The sequence below is a fragment of the Drosophila grimshawi genome, unplaced genomic scaffold (assembly GCF_018153295.1).
Source record: "Drosophila grimshawi isolate 15287-2541.00 unplaced genomic scaffold, ASM1815329v1 contig_1367, whole genome shotgun sequence".
Lineage (NCBI taxonomy): Eukaryota > Metazoa > Arthropoda > Insecta > Diptera > Drosophilidae > Drosophila > Drosophila grimshawi.
In genome coordinates this window covers 11,540,269-11,560,482 of record NW_025062889.1, presented here as the reverse complement: position 1 = coordinate 11,560,482, position 20,214 = coordinate 11,540,269, and the positions used below count along the sequence as shown (strand labels likewise).

At 37.5% G+C, this 20,214-nt stretch overlaps 4 protein-coding genes across 6 annotated transcripts; 2 read left to right on the top strand and 2 right to left on the bottom strand.

Moving 5' to 3' along the window:
• Positions 1-328: 328 nt before the first annotated feature.
• Positions 329-847, bottom strand: LOC6559075 (dynein light chain roadblock-type 2). Its single transcript, XM_001986471.3, has 3 exons — positions 781-847; positions 647-725; positions 329-570 (listed from the first exon to the last, which is right to left on the bottom strand). Exons 1-3 carry the CDS (start codon positions 781-783, stop codon positions 359-361), a joined length of 294 nt encoding a protein of 97 aa, XP_001986507.1. The 5' UTR covers positions 784-847; the 3' UTR covers positions 329-358.
• Positions 848-1,047: 200 nt separating this feature from the next.
• On the top strand, positions 1,048-1,586 carry LOC6559074 (dynein light chain roadblock-type 2). The gene is made up of 2 exons (XM_001986470.3): positions 1,048-1,218; positions 1,273-1,586. Exons 1-2 carry the CDS (start codon positions 1,138-1,140, stop codon positions 1,573-1,575), a joined length of 384 nt encoding a protein of 127 aa, XP_001986506.2. The 5' UTR covers positions 1,048-1,137; the 3' UTR covers positions 1,576-1,586.
• Positions 1,587-1,916: 330 nt separating this feature from the next.
• Positions 1,917-19,262, top strand: LOC6560795 (myotubularin-related protein 14). The gene is made up of 6 exons (XM_001986468.2): positions 1,917-2,613; positions 15,450-16,300; positions 16,361-16,999; positions 17,726-17,905; positions 17,969-18,397; positions 18,465-19,262. Exons 1-6 carry the CDS (start codon positions 2,497-2,499, stop codon positions 18,598-18,600), a joined length of 2,352 nt encoding a protein of 783 aa, XP_001986504.1. The 5' UTR covers positions 1,917-2,496; the 3' UTR covers positions 18,601-19,262.
• On the bottom strand, positions 4,939-8,042 carry LOC6560956 (glucose-induced degradation protein 8 homolog). 3 transcript variants are annotated; one of them, XM_001986469.2, is made up of 3 exons: positions 8,019-8,042; positions 6,139-6,283; positions 4,939-5,729 (listed from the first exon to the last, which is right to left on the bottom strand). In XM_001986469.2, exons 2-3 carry the CDS (start codon positions 6,239-6,241, stop codon positions 5,182-5,184), a joined length of 651 nt encoding a protein of 216 aa, XP_001986505.1. In that variant the 5' UTR covers positions 6,242-6,283; positions 8,019-8,042; the 3' UTR covers positions 4,939-5,181. The 3 variants fall into 3 exon arrangements, with proteins under 3 accessions (XP_001986505.1, XP_043070927.1, XP_032590165.1); XM_043214992.1 differs by lacking the exon at positions 8,019-8,042 and adding an exon at positions 7,187-7,215 and having other exon boundaries at positions 6,139-6,241; XM_032734274.1 differs by lacking the exon at positions 8,019-8,042 and having other exon boundaries at positions 4,939-5,943; positions 6,139-6,167.
• Positions 19,263-20,214: the final 952 nt, after the last annotated feature.

The window sequence follows — 20,214 nt, the reverse complement described above, 5'->3', positions numbered from 1 at the left end:
CATTAATTTAGTGTGGTGGTTACTTTAAAAGAGAGAATGATGATCTAGCTCTACGAATTAAAAATTGGCTTTCATCTTTAAAAAAATAATACAAGCTCAATTACTTATCGATATTTAAATACTACTTTTTCGTTTCTCATCGCCCACTGGATTTAACAGTGCTGCCCACTACTAATAACAATAAGGCAAATGTTATTATTGCTATTACGCCTCCCAATGAGATCACAGCTGTGACATCCAATTGTTATTTATGAAAAAACAGCTTTAATTAAATTTTCCTCCAAATGCATGAAATCATTGTATAATGAAGATTAATAAATATACAAGGTTTACAGCAATTATAAGCAATGATGGGCATTTAATCAGTTGGATTCTGTATGACAATAAGAATAAAGTCCTTATCGGGAGCAACCATTATTTCATGTTTCTTGGAGCGAACTCGCAGGAATGTCATATCATTGGATGGATCCAAATCCCGCACCACACTTCTCGCCTTGTCTGCCAGTTGACTCATCAGGCCAGCGTATTGAACGGTTGTCGTGTTGTCAAGCGTCGACTTCACCGGAATACCTAATAAGCCAAACATTGTGTTACTTTCCCATATGCATATCTATATATATATTTATTTAATTTGTATTTCACTCACCTTCATTGTTGACGACAATTGTGCCGACGACTCCCTTGTGGCTTTGGATTCGCTTCAGCGTCTCTTCTACTTCTTGAGACTGTCAATATTATTTGAGATTTAACTGTAATAATTCATTTTTTCAACAAACTTACCATTTTTACTAAGAATTTCGGTTTGTCGTCAACAAAATGACTATATTGCAAAAAGGAAAATAAACTTTTGTTTGTTCGATAGCGGAGTGTGACCAGTATGCGAAAACTAAAATTAACGCAAATAATCGCAAAATAAATACCAATCATTTGGTATTTGCTGTAAGATTATATTTACTGAAATTTATTAGCACTTCACTTGCTTAAATTATAAGATTATTTTAAAAAGGAAATTCAAACACTACTAAATATAAATCTGAAAATGACCACATTTCTTAAGCAATCCAAGTATTGGTCATACTGCACGATATGATTTGACCCGCAAACCTATAAAACAGCCGTTACCATTAGATACTTGTCATGACAACCAAAAAAACTAGATTACAAAATTTTGACCGACTTTTAATTTGGATAAATATGTTCAAGACCCCACCAGCAAAGGTAATATTTAATTAAATTTCACTAGTTTAATTGCTTAATAAGAATTATTTGAAGCCACCTCGAACAATTCGCTATGTGGAAGAAGCGTTCAGACACATTCAGGAAAAGAAAAATATTCGCGATATTGTGGTTATAAATGAACTCGGTCATCCGGTTAAGAGTACCATGGAATTTGAGAACTCGGTAAAATTTGCTGGTTTATTTCAAGAGCTGCGCGGCAGAATGGAGCGTGGAATGGACAAAATTGATCCCACTGATGAATTGCGAATGCTAAGAGTTCGCACAAAATGCCATGAAATTCTGCTAGTGCCCGATTCCAAAATAACTGTTATTGTCGTACAAAATGCAGATAAATAAATTTATTTGTTCTACCCATAGTAAATACTCGATTTTGTTGTAGAGTGTGGCACACTGTTAGCACGCTGTTGTTTTGCTATCGAAATTATTATCGACTGTGTGTCAGCTCTAGTATTTTGACATTAGCCGCTGATGCGGCACTGCTTAAGCTCTGTTATGGCAATGTTATCAAGCAAACTCAGCTCAAAGTTTCCCCTTTACGGCAACTATAAAAAATATTGTTTATACAAGAGCAAGAAATACGCATTTTCTGTCGAGCTGCATGCAAGAGCAGTGTTGGTATTTATTCGAAAAAACTTGCCACTGGCTGTTAAATAACATGTTTGCAAAATGTTAGCTTAGCAGTCGAATAAACATACACGCAACACACATACGCATTCAGAGTTTTGTTGTGTTCGGTTCGCTGTGTGTGCTATTTACGTCGTAATTAAACTAAATAAATATAGTAAAAACGCTAGCGCGTAATTAATGAATCAAAATTGTACAAAATTTGCTCCATTTCGTGTGCAGATTGTTGTTTGCCTTGTTCGTTTGTTCGTCGTCGTCGTCGTTGCGCTGTGATGCCAAAGTCGCTGCTGACGTCGCGGCTAAAGTTGATGACGTCGCATTCGAGCCTAAAAAGGCGTTGACAAGCAAACATTGAAAGCAGATTAAAGCAGACACCACAAAAAGAAATAGAAAGAAAATAAAAATCAAATTCGAGCTAATCGCAAGTTGGAATTGCTTTAATCTACTGTGCATATTTATCTATATATTTTGAGTGTCTGTGTATGTGTGCAAAAAATTATAAGAAGAGTAAAAGTAAAGTGTGCAAGTGTGCGTAACACAAACATATAATTTACATAGACGAACGCGACACCCACAAAAGAAAAGCAGAAAAAGAAGAGTAAAAAAACGTACGGTAAATGCAGCGCCGCAAAAATGAGCAGCATAACGCTAAACGAAATGGTCAATGTGACACAGCAGGATTTACACGATCTATTAGAAATTTTCGAAAAAAAATCATTCGAGGCGGTGGCCTTTGAGGAAGGCACAACGGTAAGTTCACCACACTGTGACATTATCTACGTACATGTATGTATGTGTGCACATAACATACACACATGTATTGAAACGCACGTGCACGTGCAATAACAGTAACTAATAGCAATAACAGTTGCACTAACATCGCTGCTATGCTGTGACCGCTTCAAAGTTCACTTTTAACAGTGACTTTAAGCTGGTCAACATACTTTCCCAACCCTCATTCGCTTCACCCCTTGCGCTACAATTTGGGTGCCGCGCCCCAATATTCATATAAAATCCGTTTTGTACCCCGCTCCACTTTTACTAGAAATCGATGAGCTCGAGAGACTTATTTCACTCAACAACAACATGCTTGAGTGGCTTTCTGCTGATTCTTCTTCTACTACTTGACATGCTGTGCGACTTTTTGGGGTGTTCTCCTTCCTCTTCTGCTTCGCTTCTTTGCGTTGCCCTCGTTTCGAGTTACGGTTATGCTTGTGGGTGGGTGTGTGTAGTCAATGTGCAGTTAGAACAACAAATTGTTTGACACGCACTTGACTTATTTGTTTGACAGCCCTCAACTCATTACTCAAATATTTACCGTTTACTTCTCGCTGCACACTGGTTTTAAATTGTGCTAAAAATGTTAGATATGTGAACTTATCACCTAAAAAACAAATAAAACTATGCAAGCGCCTCTAAGCAAAATGAATTTCTCTAAAATTTGCATACATTTTTTTTTGCTGTTGGATTTTTGCTTAAAATTTTTCTGTTAACGTTGAATGTAAACAGGCCGCAAGCATTAGCCGGCAACAATAACAACAAACTTTCATACATGATACGTTTTGCATGTGTGTGCGTGCGTTGAAGACCAAGTGTGGCCTGTGCATATGTGTCTGTGAAAGAGAGAGAGAGTGAGAGAGTATTTAGATATGTAAATAAAAACCGCAAACAGCAGCAAAATACAAAAAAAAAAATACGTAATAGCCCTCAGCCCCTCTGCGAAACTTGCACGCTTTGAACAAAACCATAAAAAACGACAAGCGGTTTGCAATCAATTCAATTGATAAATGAGAAATGCGTTTCAACTTGAACGTAAATATTTGTCTTGGCTGCCTGCTTGCTACTTTGTTGCAGCAGTTGCTAGTATTCGTTTGAGAATGTTCGTTTATCAAACATTTGCTACTTCTCAACGCAAATAGTTTTCCTTATCAGTGAATACAAAAATGTAAAGGTAAATACGTAAGAAATGCCCTCGTTCGCCAATTAAAATACAAAAACAAATTACCTTTAATAAGTTCAATGATCTTTTATTATTGTTTAATAAAAATTCTATAATTTATTAATTATTATTATTTTCCTTAAGCGCACTGTTCAGACGAAGCTTTAAAGAGTTGTTATCATAAATATTAATAATAATGGATATCAATAATTTTAATAAATAATTCCAATAGTTCTGACGATGGAATTAGAACCTGTTCAATTTTCATCGGTTTCTGATTGCTTAATCGACACGATCTGGTTTTATTAGTTTTAGTTGAAAACGAAACGAAAAACAATATCAAACTGATCAAATTACTTTAGATTTATTATTTAATTTACACGAGCCGATTTTCAAAACCAATATTTTTCTTGTCCTTGATTGACAGATAGATAAAAACTACTTTGACATTTAGCAACAAACGAACACAAACACTACTCAAAGTCTAATATACTCGCTACCTTTTGGCCAAGGAGTATAAGAATTCTTCAACCTGCCTGAGTCTTTCTTTGTTAGACCCGTAGAATTAATCGACTTTGTTTAAAATTAAGTTGCTTATCTGAAAAATGCAGTTAACGATAACTGCGAGCTGCATTTCAATTTGAAATGTTCTGTTTCTCAGTGGATTTGTTTTATGGGTGTTTTTTTTATATTTATTTATTATTTTGTATTTGTTTTTTTCTATCCGTTCGTCGTATTTTATTTATCTGCGTTTGTTTTGTTTGTAATTAAAGAAAAGTGTATTTATAGCTTTGATGGCGGCACGTGAGCAAGAAATTTGCGTTTTAGATTATAATTATTTTCGACCTTGCATAATGAATAAGCGCCACATCCACTCGACGAGTCACAGTCACAGTCAATTTCAGAGAGATATGGCAAAGTCCGACCCATCCAGGCGAATTACATAAGCGAATGCAAAGTGTATATTTATTTATATACTATATACCATATACGGTTCAAAACTAATTTCTAAAACTAATTAAAATAGCATTTAAGGTGGACGGACACCGGTCTACAAGTGTATGTTTCTTTTACATCTATATATATAACTTGGAATATACCCGTCTTTTTGCCGAAATGAAAAACAATTAAATTAGTTGGTTGCACATCAAGAACTTTAATAATCGTATTTAAGCACATCTAAAAAAAATTGTAACTTGTACACATATACATTTATATAAATATAGGTAGGTTTTTTCATTCCACATTTTTCTTACATTTCTATATAGTATAGCAGTCGACACCAGATTTCGTCCTGTTGTTTTGGCCTTAGTTAATATTATCATAACCTATTGTGATCAATGATCAAAAAATCGTTCGTTTTTCTAGTTGAATTTCATTTAATTGCTCTTCTTCTGCAATGCACGCCTCAGCTCCAGTTCAAAGTCCTCGCACTCCAGATCGAGGCCACAGCCAACGCCATCCTTGTCGAGTTTGCCCTGCGCCCAGAGTATCAATTTCACCAGAAACATCATTTTTGGCTCCATGCAAGCGGCCTGCTCGTTCTCAATCATCGCCATGCAATCCAGCTCACTGCTAATCTGCTCAGCCCGGCAACTGGGCTGCGATCCACTTGGCTGCTGCTGCTGCTCCATTTGAAAGGGATCCGAGCTAACAAAGGAGGAGGAGTTGGCATTGGTCCCCACATTTAAGTGCTTTCTCTCCCGAATCAGCTCGATGAGACGTAACTGTTGCATGTGAAAGTACATGTAGTTGTCGCTCTCGTACAGCTTAGGATATAGCTTCTTGGCCAGATCCAGGGCATACTGCAACTGTCCCGCTCGCACCGCATGCTTGACCCTAGCCAGATGATCCGGGGTGTTTTGGAGTCCACCCTCTTGGAGCTTGGCCGCCGCCTCGAATCTCTGCGCTGCACCCATGTAGCCGTCTGTCAAATATAAATTCCAAATTTAGGTATTGCTTGCACCTCTGCTCAATCCTCTCGAGAGTTGTCTCCCACTCCATCTTTTATTGAACCCATGGTTCAGTTCTCGGTTTGAGTCCCAAATAGTAAAGTAGTTCATAATTGTTATCATCGTTTTGTGGCTCACAAGTCCCATCATCGTTCAGTTGTTCAAATTTGTAATTTAAAATTTCGTAAACTAAAAATAAACAAAAAAAAGAAAAGAAAGAAATTTGTGGAAAATTATTGAAATTTCAGATTTGATTGTTGAAAATTAGAAGAAAAAAAAGCGATAATGGGACTTGAATGACCTACTGAACGATAAGGCGATAAGTATAATTGATGGGGGGACCTATACTTATATATATTTATGTATATGTATATTTATACCCACCTGTTATGAGATATTTCATTATTATGCGATTAATGTCCACCTGTTTGGTCTGAAAGCTTTTCATCCGCTGAGCCCAGGCGTCTTTCTGCTCATTGCCCGCCATCTGTTCGGATATGTTGTGATTGCATAAAAAAAAAAGCTAAAACTGATTGAATGTTTGCAAATATATATTAATATTGGAAGAAGGTAAACATCGAAATAGAGACTTTGGGGCAATAGAAATAGGAAAATAATAAAAACAGGTCACATTTTAAAATTAAGTTTATTAATGATTGAATGAATAACTAACTATTAACTATTAAAATGATGTTTGCCAAAATCCTCTGTATCATATAAATCATTTCTATCGAGAAAGTAGTTTGATGTTATTTGAAAATACATTTTGTTGTTTCTTATCTGCATTTCTTATCCGATCCTAATCGAATTTGTACAGTTGATCAATAATATGTCTACGTATATAATATATCAACTATAAACTTATATCTTTACAAATGTAGAATTTATATACTTTAAGGTATCGGACATGCTTACGAGCGTTATATACTTTTTTTCTATATTTAATTGGTTCATGATAAAAATCAGAGATCTGACCGAAAAAAGGCTAAAGCAACAGCACTGTTTGTTCTGATAATTAGGCAGCAACTGGACTTGAAAAATTGTTAATTGCAAAAATTAGTTCGTTTAGGAATGTTGACAAAACAAATGCAATATGTTGAGCATTTGAATACATATATAATAATATATTTATATATTATATTTCAGCCTATCTCAAACAGAAATTTAATAATAATAATAATAAAAAAGTCAACAATTTAGAATTGTTTACAATCAGCTTTAATCAGCTGTTGTCAGGGCGACACCCGATTAAATATTAACCTTCAAAAGCTCATTAAAAAATCGCTGGCAAAAAAATAGCAAAAATATAACAGAAAGTGCAATAATGCGAAAATAAGCAATTAAAAAAACCTAAACAAAATGTAAACTAAAAATATAGTTTTCAATTGATCTTTGGCACTGAATTGTATCAACCATCAAGTGTTTACTGTACCTGTTTACATTTAAAATGTATCATATTTTTCTATTACTGCTTTAAAAATGTTTTTTGTTTTGTTTTGTTGTTTTTTGCTTGCATTTTGGTTGTTTCTATTACCAACCTTACCCACTGAAATTGGCATAGCCCAGGCACAACAACAGTAACCGTATGTGTGTGTTTGTACAGTGTGTGTACACAGAACAAAATAAGTGGATATTTAAAATTTCCACTTATGCATTCAAAGTGAAAATATCATTTATTTATTTTTTGTATATTTAAATTAGTTTTATTAAAATTATATAAGACAAACCAAAAACATAATATTAAAAATATCAAAATATAACTAAAAAATCAACTTAATACAAAATTTGTATTTATTTATTGAATATAGGGTTAAGAATTAAAACTAGAACTAATTTTAGGAGAGTATAAAAAATAATAAAGAAGTAACAGCTAAATTAAAGTAAAATTAAAATGTAATAAACTATGTTGATGCTGATTAAGCGATGCTTTTGCCTTCATTACGCACTTACACATTTTTTTTTTGTCAGTGCATAATTGTTGAAGTGTGCGTAGACGAGACTGGGCCACATTCATGTGTTGTATATCTTTCGAGTGGGCGCCAAAAATGAAAATTATGTTTGTTGCTGGCCAGCAGTTTAAAATAGCTACAGCTGAACAGACTTATCATATTTTGATATATATATTTATATATATATATATATATATATATATATATATGATAAGTCTATATATATTTTATATATATATTTACATAGTACACGTTATATTCTCATTTCACTTTCTGGCTTTGTTCAGCTTTTTTGCACACTGCACAGCAACCCACCTGTTGTTGTTGTTATTATTATTTTTCTATTTATCAGTTGTTGTTTTTGTTGCTTAGTTGTTGGTTTGTAGCCAAAGATTGATGGTGGTCAGCAACATGCCAAAAGTGTTGAAGAAAATGGCAAGCAAATGCATCAGGCTATAGAATTCCAGAGCCACCAGGGTAAGAAAAGCAAAAAATAAATGATCCTCCAGTTCGAGAGCCATTCAGCAAATTTATTCGGTTTTCTTCAATATTTTTACTTTCTTCGTTTGTTGTGCAAAAAGCGATTTTGCACAACATTTATTTATAAAAAAAAACAAAAACTGCGCAATTGAAAATGTTTGCTGGCCTGGCCCAGGCAAGCTGAGAATGCGACTGTTACTGCGATTGCAGGTAGCTGCATGTAGCAGGCTTGTTTTTGTGTATACTTCCTGCAACCAAATCGCTTCCAGTCTGCACAAAACGGAACGAAACAGAAACATTTGCAACGCCCACGCACAAATTGCACATGTATATCTATTATACGCTGTTAACGAAGGTATTGGAGCATATTCCTTGAAACGTTGAATGTATATATTTGTCAAAGATTCGATCTGCTTATCGGCAACTGTGATATCGATAAATCGATAACTGCAAATCGATACAACCACACATCTCTTACAATTTTAAAGCTAGAGTCAGCAAATTTGAAGTACAATATGCTGGTGACTTTACTTCAGGATATTTATACATAATATAAATATATATATGTATATATAGAGTAACAAAATTTGGAAGGTACTCTTACTGGTTGTTAACCTTTTACAGACAACTCGCTTACAGATCAATAGCTAGATTAAATTAAATAGTTAATAGTTTAATAGTCTCTCTCGATGGGGCTATGTATATTGCCAGCGTATGCAGCAGCTGGTTACGCTCCCGGACTGCAATGTTCTCAACTTTGTTTCCTGTTTTTGGGGGTGGTTGCATGCTGCCCATCTAGCACAGCACAACCCAGCCAGCTGTGATGTCACAGTGTGGCCTGGCTAAGGGGCTCTTTCCATTGTTGTGGGGAATTGTGTGCAGTGCGCAGGACGACGACGTGGCATTTATTTATGCTTTGCTGTTGCTGCACTTTGCTGTGCGCCTGTGCCGTCTGGCATCAACTGTGTGTGTGGATGCAACTACGTTTTTAGCGAGTCTCCACAGTGCCACAGTGGCGTTCATCTCTCGCGCCTGCTCCACTGTACCGTTGTCATTGTGTGGGCGACATGGAAATTACGGACAGGCGCTCATAAATCAAACAGGCAATGATTTCCAGTCGTTGCAACTTGCAACTCGTTCGTAGCACACTGTCAAATTATTGCTGTATAATTCAAACTGGAAACTATTGCAAAAATGCTTAATCATTTTCGGATATAAGCAAATCAAATTACTTCCATTGCAATCTGAAATTTTTAATGATAAACTGCCTTGCTTTGTGCTTAATTGTATTTAAATTATACCATTTAAAGCGTTGTGTTTTTTATTTGCATACTTAGAAATACATTACTGTTTTTTTTTTTAAATTTATTTATAAACAAAATTTTTTACAACCTGAAAAATCTCTTTACGTAAAGGTTATTATTCTTTATAATATAATTTTAAAAGTCTAGCTCTTTCAGTGTCTTATATCGACCGAAAGCCAGATAAAAATGGCTCCTTTGCATGATTGGTGCAAATCAAAACTATTTTCCCAAATTTTTTTATATATATTTATTTATTTGATTAATTAAAAATGGTTAACAGTTTTTAAAAAGGTCTATATTACGAATAGGAAATTAAATTAATAATTAAATAAAGTTATTATTTCCCTTAAATGAATGAAGTTATATTGTCCGCTCCTTCTCATTCTTGAGCTTCAGCTGTACTGTAAGTGAAATAAGTTGATCTCCAGCTACTTTGGAGCCTTCTTGATGTTATCCTTAGAAGAGTTTCCATGCAGCAACATCGAAAATAAGCATATTTCATAATCTGCCCAAGATGAAGAAAATCGTATCTTTTTAAAGCTCTGCATTGGTAATCTAAAAGTGCCAATGTTTTTATTAGTTTCTTTTTTTCGTAACTTTAACTTTAAACCCACTGTGCAAATGAGATTTTGGCCTCGAACATTTATGATTGCCTGTTGCATGAACTTTCGGGCATGGAAGTTATGTGGCCTTGGATTGATGGTCGCTTAGTTGTGTTAGAAGACTTGTTTGTTGCCTTTGTCCAGTGGCAGCTGACAACTGTTGCCGCAACGTGCGTTGTTCGAATTGGAGACGACACTTGGGACAGGTGCGCATGAAAGTCGTGGCGGTTGCCAATTGGAAGAAATGCTAACGGGAACTGCAAACTGCAACTCAATGCGTAGGCGCATGACCGGCATATAGAGAGAGAGTGGGACATAGAGAGGGAGGGAGGAGGCAGAGAGTGTGTGTGGCTGCAGCAGGAACTGAAACTGATGGCTTGAAGCTGGAAATGCACTGGTGGGTGTGTAGTTGGTTGGAACTGTTGTTGTTTTTATTGTTGCAGCAAGCGAGGTCGATTCGAAACCGATTGCTGTGAAATTTTCCAATTTTTCCAGTAAATAGGGACCGTCGCCTGGATTTGGATGCTTTGACCGGGCATTTTGAGTTTTGACTCAGACACAGAGCTGAGCGCTGGGTTCGCATGATGAAGCCGAATGATTCCTGCTAAACTTTTCCCCCATCGCCTGATAATAATGAGAATAATGCTTCGACTGCTCACTATTGCATCCTGAATGCCTGTTAGCGAGCAGATAAAATCGATAAGAATTTAAATGGCGGGCCAGCGATTTTCTTTAACATCTATCGGCCACAAATTGTTGAAAGCAACGAGAGATTCGTTCTGGGCGCACAGAATTGTGGAATGTGTTTGCCGCTTGGGCTTAACACATCAAATTTAATCAATGCCAAAGCTGGCAATGGGAAATTGTGTGCTTGGCGTGACTTTGATGGACAACAAAAACCCATTAAAAGATTTCATTATGAACTTGAATTCGCTTTTAAATATATTAGGAAATGGAACAAAATAACAAACATCACAGCTGAATTGTATTTTTAAGCATTAAATACGCTCGTCGACAATAATTATTTATGTTTATTATTATGAACAGTTGCCAAACTATTTGAAGTTTATTATATATAGCTGAAGCGAATACGGGTATTCATGGGAATATAAACTTTATAAATATATTTTGATTATTAGGTATTATTATTTTCAAGTAAAATGTTTTTCTTTTTTTTAGCACAAAAATGCCTTATATTAAATTATAAATTAATCAGGGTGAATTGCATTTCAATCGGTAATGTTGCTGTTCCGATTTCAAATCCGTTTTCCACATCCAACAATCCATTAAATACAAATTTTGATAAAAACACCGATATCTCTGCTTACTTTTTTAGCTGTCTATCTCTAATTGTATACAGCAATTTAATGATTATTTAACTACTAAATTAGTTTCCGCAACTAGTAGGCAATATTTATTAAGCAATCCCTATGAATGTTGCACCATCACTGTGGCACACGCTCACAAAATTCAAATGATATTTACGGTAGTAATGATGGGAGCTCATCATCATCATCATCAGTGACGGGCATCGTTAACAATGACCTCTGCGGGACTTTTGGATGAACTGATTGCCAGGCGAACATGAAAAGCAGACTGTGATCGGATACCAAATTGAAAAAAAAACACACACACACATACATACACTGTTTGCTCGTGTTTATCATGTATGTGTGTGTGTGTGACTGTTTAACACTTGTCAGATTGAAACCGAAAACTCTTCCTGATTGCAAACGACCTCAGCTTGATGTCATTTGCTTTCAAATAATTAAAACAAAGCCTCATGTTCAATGTGCAATGCATATTTCCATATATGTATGCAAGATTGCAGTTTCCTGCTAAACAACTATTTACAGTCTTTATACGCATGCTGAGGTAATTACAATTTTGTTGTAAAGTTTGTAATGCATTGAATATATATTATATATCTTGATCAGGTTTACTAACCCATACAATATTATTACCTTAGTTTTAAAGTTATCTTGATGAAACTTGGAGTATATTCGTCTTTTGGCTGTAGATAGTATATATGTTGGAGTCGAATGATAGGAACGACATTAGTTAAAACTACTTGTTTGCTTACAAAGTTATCCAGACCTAATTCATCAGTTCCATCTATCATCATGGACCAAAAATTCTCATTGGAGACAACTATATCATATAGCTTTCATAGGGAAGATCGCTCGTCTTTTTTAATTCATGGTCAAATTTAGTTGTCTACTTGTAGAGACAAAAATCTGTAAATGTTATGTTAGAAAATGACCTTGTCCAACTGCATATTAATAAAACTAATGGTGCATATTCAATATGTTGCTTAGTCTGAAATTATTATTTTTTTTTTGTAAACGTTCAACTTACAAAAAACATAAATATACCAAATGATAAAACTATTAGTAGTCAAAGGCTGAAGCTTATAATTTATTATTATTATTTACTAACGAACTTGTTGAAGAATTTGCATAGTGTTGTTTACTCACAAAATTGAATATGTAGAAGAAGAAAAAACAAATTCCCAACACTATAAACACACAGAGAGGAGTGTTTAACGAAAACGTGTTTGGCTGTTAAGCTGCTGTTGTTGGGGTCTTTGAACGCAAAGCAAGGCTGATAATAACAGCAACAGCAATAACAACAACAGCAATAACAACAACAATAGCAATAACAACAACAACAGCAATAACAACAACAACAGCAATAACAACAAAAGCAAGAACAACGGAACTTAACAGAATGCATGCTCGAGTCGAGGTGTGGTCAGTGGCCCGAACTCTCGATGTCAACTTGTTTTTCAGTGGTGCCTGCCCTGTGAATAATTCATTCAAGAAAACCCATTTTCCGTGTCCCGTCAATTGATGAATATGCATGAATCAAATACATACATACATATATACATATGTATATAAGATGCCCGTTGATAAGCCTTTGCCAAAATGGCAGCGAAGCCAAACGAAACGAGAAATGTATATTTTCTGCCTGCCTTTTTGTGTTTTTCTCTTCTTTTCATTTCTTTTCTGGTTTCTTAACAGTGCTGCTGCTGGTGCTGCTGTTGGCCTGGTCTTGGTCTATAATGGCGTCGGTGTTGCTGTCGTTGTCCCTGTTGCTGTCGCATTGGTGTTGGTTGCTGTTGGTGCTGTTTGGTTTCTTGATTGCAGAAAGCGCAGCAGCGCGGCGCTGCAAAGAAAAAAAACTTAACTGTGTCGCAGGCAGCAGCGTATGTTTCTGCTTGCCCAGCACTGGCAAAGTCTTCAAAATCCGGGTTTGTAAGAAAACTGCATTTGCCTGAGCCAAAGAGCCTGGCGTGAGCGAGACACCGAGAGGAAGAGCGAGAGATTGAGATATATGAAGACAAGACGCGAATGTTGTAAGCAGCAGCAGTCTTCGTCTTAAATTGTATTTCTTTTTTGGGTCACGGCAGCAAAAGCAACAGCAGTCGATGCTGATCGCTGCTAACAGCGACGACGACGCTGACGTCGACTGCAACTGCAAGAGCAAAACTATTGCATTGTAATCGCAAAGAGCGAAAGCAAAAAAAGCAACAACCACAATAGTCTGCAAAACTATTTTGATTTCGCGCGCTCTCGCGTCTGTTTGTTGTTTTTAAGTTTTACAGCGCCTTATTAACAGGCGCACAGCGAAAAAAGCTCAGTCCCCTACAGCTGCATGCATGCTGTGCTTACAAAGAAAATAAATATGTGCACTACACAACAACAACAAGTACACAGTACACAAGTACAAAAAGTGCAACAACAATAACATGAGCGCAACAGCACAAGCAAGCAGTTCAATGCACACACACGCACACAAGCTAATCTGCTCGTGCTTGTAACAGAGGCGAGCGAGTGTAACAGCAACAACAACAAATGCAACAAACTGAGCAAGTAGCAATTTCCCTCCTCTACTCACTGTTTCACTCACACTTACAGTGCGAGATGATGCGAACAAGTTGCCGATAAAAACACCAAGATGTGCACACACACACCATATATACAATGACGCTCCTTGGCGACTGCGCCTCTCTTCACACTTACATTGTTGGTGAAAGAAGACGTTTGTCTCATTCTCATTTAGCTAATGTAAACAACAACCAACTATTGTGTGACATGTGTAGGTGTTGAGAAAATATTTACATAATAATTACCTATAATTGTATGTGCATATATTTCTACAGCTGCTCAACAACAATTATTATTTCTTGTTCTTTCGCTGCCCACGCACATACACAAATTATTTGTGCCGACGTTCGCCGCAGAAACTTTCTAACACTACAAACTGAATTTAATCCAGCCTACCAGCCCACCAGCCTCTACCACAAAACTCTCACCGAAAAACCCACACACGCACATACATACATGCGCACACATTGACAGCCCCTAGCGGCATTTAGTAATTGCGATTTAGTTGTTTTGCTCGTTTGTTTCGCTCTGCATAGTTTTCTTTACACACACACATGCAAGAGTATATATATACAATTTGTGTGTATGTGGGCGTATCTTTTTGCCATGTTTGTTTTGGTATGTGATTCGCTGTTTTGCTAGTTTACGCCGCAGTTATTTTTATTTTTTTGCGCAGTTTCCGATACGTGTTTGTTTTTGCATTTATTCGCATTTCTCTTTGCTATGCTTTTTGCTTGCTGTTGTTGTTGTTGCGCTTAAAACCTGTTTGGTGGACGGCATCCATTTCTGTCAAGGTTTTAGCTGGCTTGACTTGTGCGTGTATTAGTTCCTTTTTATTATCTAGTTCGTCGTCGTCGTCGTCTGGGATAGATGTTTGGGCCCTCCCCATTCCCCTCTGGCCTTGTTGTAATCTATTTTTAGTTGGCTAAACAACCTTTACAATTTTCCCAGATTGGCGTTAATAAATGTGTTTTCGCTTTTTGCCACAATTGCAATGCGTATCAGAAATAAATTGTAGTTTTGCTTTGTAGATTTTGTTCGCTGTTGGAATTGCAATAGTTGCCGTTGGAAACGATGAAATGGAACGAGTCGTGAGAACTGAGAATGATCTGCGAACAGCGTGTTCCATTTTCATTCGTTCTAATCTAGCGTTAAAAATTTTTTTGTTGTACAATTTGTTAATGGAAATTTGACAACAGGAATTGACAATTTAATGGTTACTTGACGTTTTTTTTATATGGAAGATAACCCCCAGAGTGCGAGGTCCAAAGGCGTTTAATTGAATCTCACAGCTCTGCTTATCATTTATTATTTAATTTGTGAAACGCGTGCCTTTTTTCCCCAGTTTATTTTTAAATGCTATTTTTATTTTTTGAATACAAAACATGCTCAACAATCTAATCTATGCGAGATATTTAATATTAATTCAGCGAATTTCTCATTCTCTCTCTCTTCCCCCCATTCCAGGAGTATGGCATCTCAAAAAAATGCGAATTTCTGTTCAAGCTTGACTATAGCCTCATCGAGCTGGACAATACGAACGGGCTACTCAGTCCCCGTTATCCTGGTCGCATACTCATACCGGAATTCGAGCATGGCCACATGGCCAAAACACTAATACCCAGCAATGGAGCAGCTGGAACTGGTCTGGGAGTCGGAGTGGGAGCAGATGGATTTGGAAATGGAGGTTGTTCAACGGGTGCGACGACTGCGACAGCGACACCATTGAACAGCAGTGCAGGGAGCAACTGCAGCAATGGCGGCGGCACCGGAATTATCAACAACAGTTCAGCCAGCGGCGTTGGCATTCAGGCATTTGTAACGTTTGCCAATCCATTGCAGCAAACGTTGCAGCAGCCATCGGTGCAACAGCAGCAGCAGCAAGCGGTGCAACAACCTGCCGTGCAGCAACAGAACACCATCTATGAAGATCAGTACGATATTCAGCGGATGCGGGAATTGGTCACCATGGCGAAATATGCACGCTGCCGGCAGCGTTTCGCCGTTCCTGTCATTATGTATCGTGGCAAATACATTTGCCGTTCCGCCACCCTCTCCGTCATGCCGGAGACATATGGACGCAAAGTGGTGGACTATGCCTACGATTGCCTCAGCGGCAATTATGCGGCACCAAATGGCGAGGAGAACGAGGCGGATACGACAGACGAATCGCTAATCAATCACATCAATGATGCGGCCCAGTCTCAGTTCAGCTATGACGAGGTCATCAAGAGCGATATTCAGCTGCTGCACACGCTCAATGTGTCCACAATTGTTGACCTCATGGTCGAGAATCGCAAAATCAAATACTTTATGGCGTAAGTCTCGTCTGAGAATGTGCTGCAGTTGCAGTGATTAATGAACATTTATTTCTATAGCGTCTCCTCATCGGAGAAGGCCGATCCGAGCAAGCACTATAAGAGCTTTAATCTACTATCGCTGCCGTATCCGGGCTGTGAGTTCTTCAAGAAGTTCCGGGACAACAATTACATGGCCAAGAATCTGCACTACAATTGGAAGCAATCGTTCAACGATGCCAACATCAATATACCCAATTTGGGACCCGCTGCCGACATCGATATCATTTGGCCCGAATATCGTGACTGGGATTTGGTCACCATCACACAGAATTATCTGCGCGCCACACTCAAATACATCCAGGAGGATAACTCTGGCCTGCTCATCCACTGCATCAGCGGCTGGGATCGGACGCCGCTCTTCGTCTCCCTGGTGCGTCTCTCGCTGTGGGCCGATGGCCTCATTCATCAATCGCTGAACGCCCTGCAAATGGCATATTTTACACTGGCGTACGACTGGTATCTGTTTGGCCATCAACTGCCCGATCGCCTCAAGCGCGGCGAGGACATTATGTTCTTTTGCTTTCACGTGCTCAAGTTCATCACCGACGAGGAGTTTAGCATTGTGGAGCATCGCAAACGCACCAAGACATCGAGCAGCAGCGGCAGCAGCATCATCGTCATCAAGTCCGACTGTTGCGACGATGAGCCCCTCAAGGAGTGAGTTGAAAATCTCAATTGAATTATTATCTACAACACACACTCAACACAATCCAAATTCAACTAGATTGAACATCATTAATGAATCGATTGTTAACAGAATTAAGCGATTCATTAAAATATTATTTTAATGTTCTTGTTTGTCCAGCTTTCTAAACTAACTTCCAATTCGCCAACTCAAACTTTCTATATATAAATATATATAATATATTTGTCAACTTGAACGTGTGCCTTGAATTAAATAGTTATACATATTGATTTATGAGTAAGGCAAAAGCACGCACAAATAATGGTAGTAAATAAATAACGAGCAATGACTTAAATAGGGTAAAGTGAGGATAAATCCGTAAAAGGAACTTAATGTAGTTAAAAAAGTTCGTGCATTTTTACTGTATTTGACTAACACTACAAATAATTTTTATTGTAGAGCCCAGATACAATTGGGCGGGCTTAATTGCCTTTAAAATGTTAATTTAAGGAAATGAAAGCGTTTAATAATAAATATGTAACAGGCAGAAAAAGGCATATCCGACTACAAAGAGTACTTTTAAATATACATCTTACTAATTATCAACTAATCATCTCATTTGTAAAAATTTCATATGACACAAATTACAATTCGAAGCATTTTATGTGTACTAAAGTTAGTTAAACAATTAAGTGCAGGGTATCTGCTAGTCGAGCGATTCACTAATAATTGAATCTTTTATTTTTTTTACCTTGCAGGGATTACATTTTGGCCTTCGATCAAGATAGCAACGATAGCTACTCAAACTGTTCCAACTGTGATATGTCGATAACAGATAACTTCTATGCCACAACAGCAACAACAACAACGCCAGCAGCAACTGCAGCAACAACATCAATCCTTAATCAACTCACCAGCCGATCGCCAAATCCAAAGCGGTAATATATACATTTTTAAAGTAGTTACTGTTTATATATATTTATGTGTATACTTTTGACCAGATCCCGTACCAGTCCCATTTCTGTGCCTGGCTCGAATGCGAGGCAGCGTCAGGAGTCGACATCGTCGAATGGGAGCTGGCAGGTTGTCACGGACACTGGCTCCATTGATTCCATGATTAATGGCAGTTACATGATGCGCTTTGTGGCGCAACAACACAATCAGCAGCAGCAGCTGACGCCGGCAGACAACAACATTCCAATGTGCAACGGAGGCAATGGTTATCACTGCAGCAACACCAACAACAGCAGCAGCAGCAACAACATCAACATGCCCAGCGGTACCAGCAGCAGCAACAATAGCAACAACAGCAACAGCAGCATCACCAACAACACGCACGGTTTCCTCAACGGTTCCTCTTCCGCCAAAGATGTGGGAAATGGCATCGCCGCCGCCGCCGCCAACAACTCCTCCAAGCACAGCATAAATTTGTAAGACTTAACTTGACTATATAGAAAAGTCGAATATTTATTTCGATTTCCTTTGTCCTTTTTGCAGACGCAAGCAGCGTTTGAATGCTGTGCGAGCGATCTTTATACAGGCGTACGGAAAAACGATTGGACTGAAATTCAAGGAGGGTTCCTCAATGAACCTCACCACGTTTATTGGCAATTTGGCGGATCAGCTCTTTTAAATGCTTAGACTGGATATGTGCCCCCTTCCGCTCCTCCCCCTACCTACCACATTTGAAAGTATGCCACAGTGTTGTGGAACCCAGATCATCATCAAACTGACTGACTGACTGACTGCTGGGTTTTGTGTGGCTTTGTTGTTTGTTAGTTAACTTGTTAGAGCTGCGCTGTTTTTTTTTTATTACCATGGACTGTATTTTGTAGACATGTTGATTTACTACGTTCTTGTAACTCTTGTTGATAATGATAATAATAATAATAAAAAAGAAAACAGAAAGAAAACCAATACATATATACGTAGAAAGGCAAACAAATGCATTGTACAAGTATACAGCCAAGTTCCTTGCTCGCCGCCCGTTTTGAATGAGATAAAAAGGAACCACATCCTACATATATACATATATATCCTATATCTCTCGTATATGGGACAACAAATGTTTACCGACAGCTGCTGCTGCTGGGCAACGAGCAATGTTTTTGTGTGTGTGTGTGTTTATTTTGTATTTAACTATTTTGTTTTGGAAATTGTTTTGTTTAGTAAATATTGCAAAATCAAATTAGATAAAAAAAACGAAAGAAAAAAACAACATAGCTTTAAGTTGTAATTTATAGTAATGTATTTTTTAAATAAACTTATTGTGCATTTGATATAAAACTAAAGAAAGACGCATCCTAAAGACAATAGGCTGCGGAGCTGCTGGTGCTGCTCTTCCGGAAGCTCGCCAGGGGCAGATAGTCACCGAGACTGAAACGCTTTAGACGCACTCGCACTCTTTTCACATAATCTTCGCCTGGCTCGCCTTTGCGAGATGGCAGATGGGCCGCAGAAGATTCCAACGCCACTGGAGCTCCTCAACGGAGAAGGAGCACGGAGCTTTAAGTCATCGTAGCCTTGCCTGTTTCCCTCCAGCACCACTCCTCATAATCCTTGTCGGCCTGGGGAGCTAAAGCTTTGCCGAATAGAAACGGATACTTGTGGAGCAATTCGAGCAGGCGAAGATCGTTTAGCACTATCTGAGAATTCGAATTTATATTGCCGATATGGATCTCCACTTGGAATACATCCGCCACTCTTTCGTTGTCCATTCTGAATAACACATTCTTAGGCGACGACTTTCCTGTTCTTCCCTTAAATCAGGCGCTCATTATTGAATATCATAAGAAACGAGTACAAAAGTAGCGGAACACACTATCGATAACCATTTCTAGAGATGGACTCCACTTGCATTTCGGCTTTTTAGTATTTTTGCAGTATTATTGACCCTCATCCCTGGATTTACGAATGAAAACATATTTGATCAGCTGCAGCAGGATCATTCTAAATTTACTCTATTAAATCAAAAATTTAACTTAAGCTAACACTTTTGAAATTCAATTTAGTTTTCTTCATCAATTGCTGTTGTAATTTTGTTATTTGAAATAAATTCAAATGTCGACCCTATAGAGTATATATTCTTCTTCAGCATTCAATGCTGAGCCGATTTTACTAAATACTCGTATTTTCATATTCATCAAGCCTCCTGTGCCATTTAAAAACATTTATAGGGCATCTACTAGTCGACTAGAGTATTCTAACTTGTTTCAATTTAGCTTACAAAATATTCCTAATAATTTTA

Bases quoted from the DNA above. Each gene is read 5' to 3' on its own strand.
- LOC6560795 (XM_001986468.2), top strand. From the start codon at position 2,497: ATGAGCAGCATAACGCTAAACGAAATGGTCAATGTGACACAGCAGGAT. The intron at 16,301-16,360 runs GTAAGTCTCGTC...TTATTTCTATAG, and splicing joins AAAATCAAATACTTTATGGC to CGTCTCCTCATCGGAGAAGG. The intron at 17,000-17,725 runs GTGAGTTGAAAA...TTTACCTTGCAG, and splicing joins GACGATGAGCCCCTCAAGGA to GGATTACATTTTGGCCTTCG.
- LOC6559075 (XM_001986471.3), bottom strand. The intron at 571-646 runs GTGAGTGAAATA...TTGGCTTATTAG, and splicing joins AATTGTCGTCAACAATGAAG to GTATTCCGGTGAAGTCGACG.
- LOC6560956 (XM_043214992.1), bottom strand. From the start codon at position 7,210: ATGATACATTTTAAATGTAAACAG. The intron at 6,242-7,186 runs GTACAGTAAACA...ATATCCGAACAG, and splicing joins TACATTTTAAATGTAAACAG to ATGGCGGGCAATGAGCAGAA. The intron at 5,730-6,138 runs GTGGGTATAAAT...TATATTTGACAG, and splicing joins AATGAAATATCTCATAACAG to ACGGCTACATGGGTGCAGCG.
- LOC6559074 (XM_001986470.3), top strand. From the start codon at position 1,138: ATGACAACCAAAAAAACTAGATTACAAAATTTTGACCGACTTTTAATT. The intron at 1,219-1,272 runs GTAATATTTAAT...AATTATTTGAAG, and splicing joins TCAAGACCCCACCAGCAAAG to CCACCTCGAACAATTCGCTA.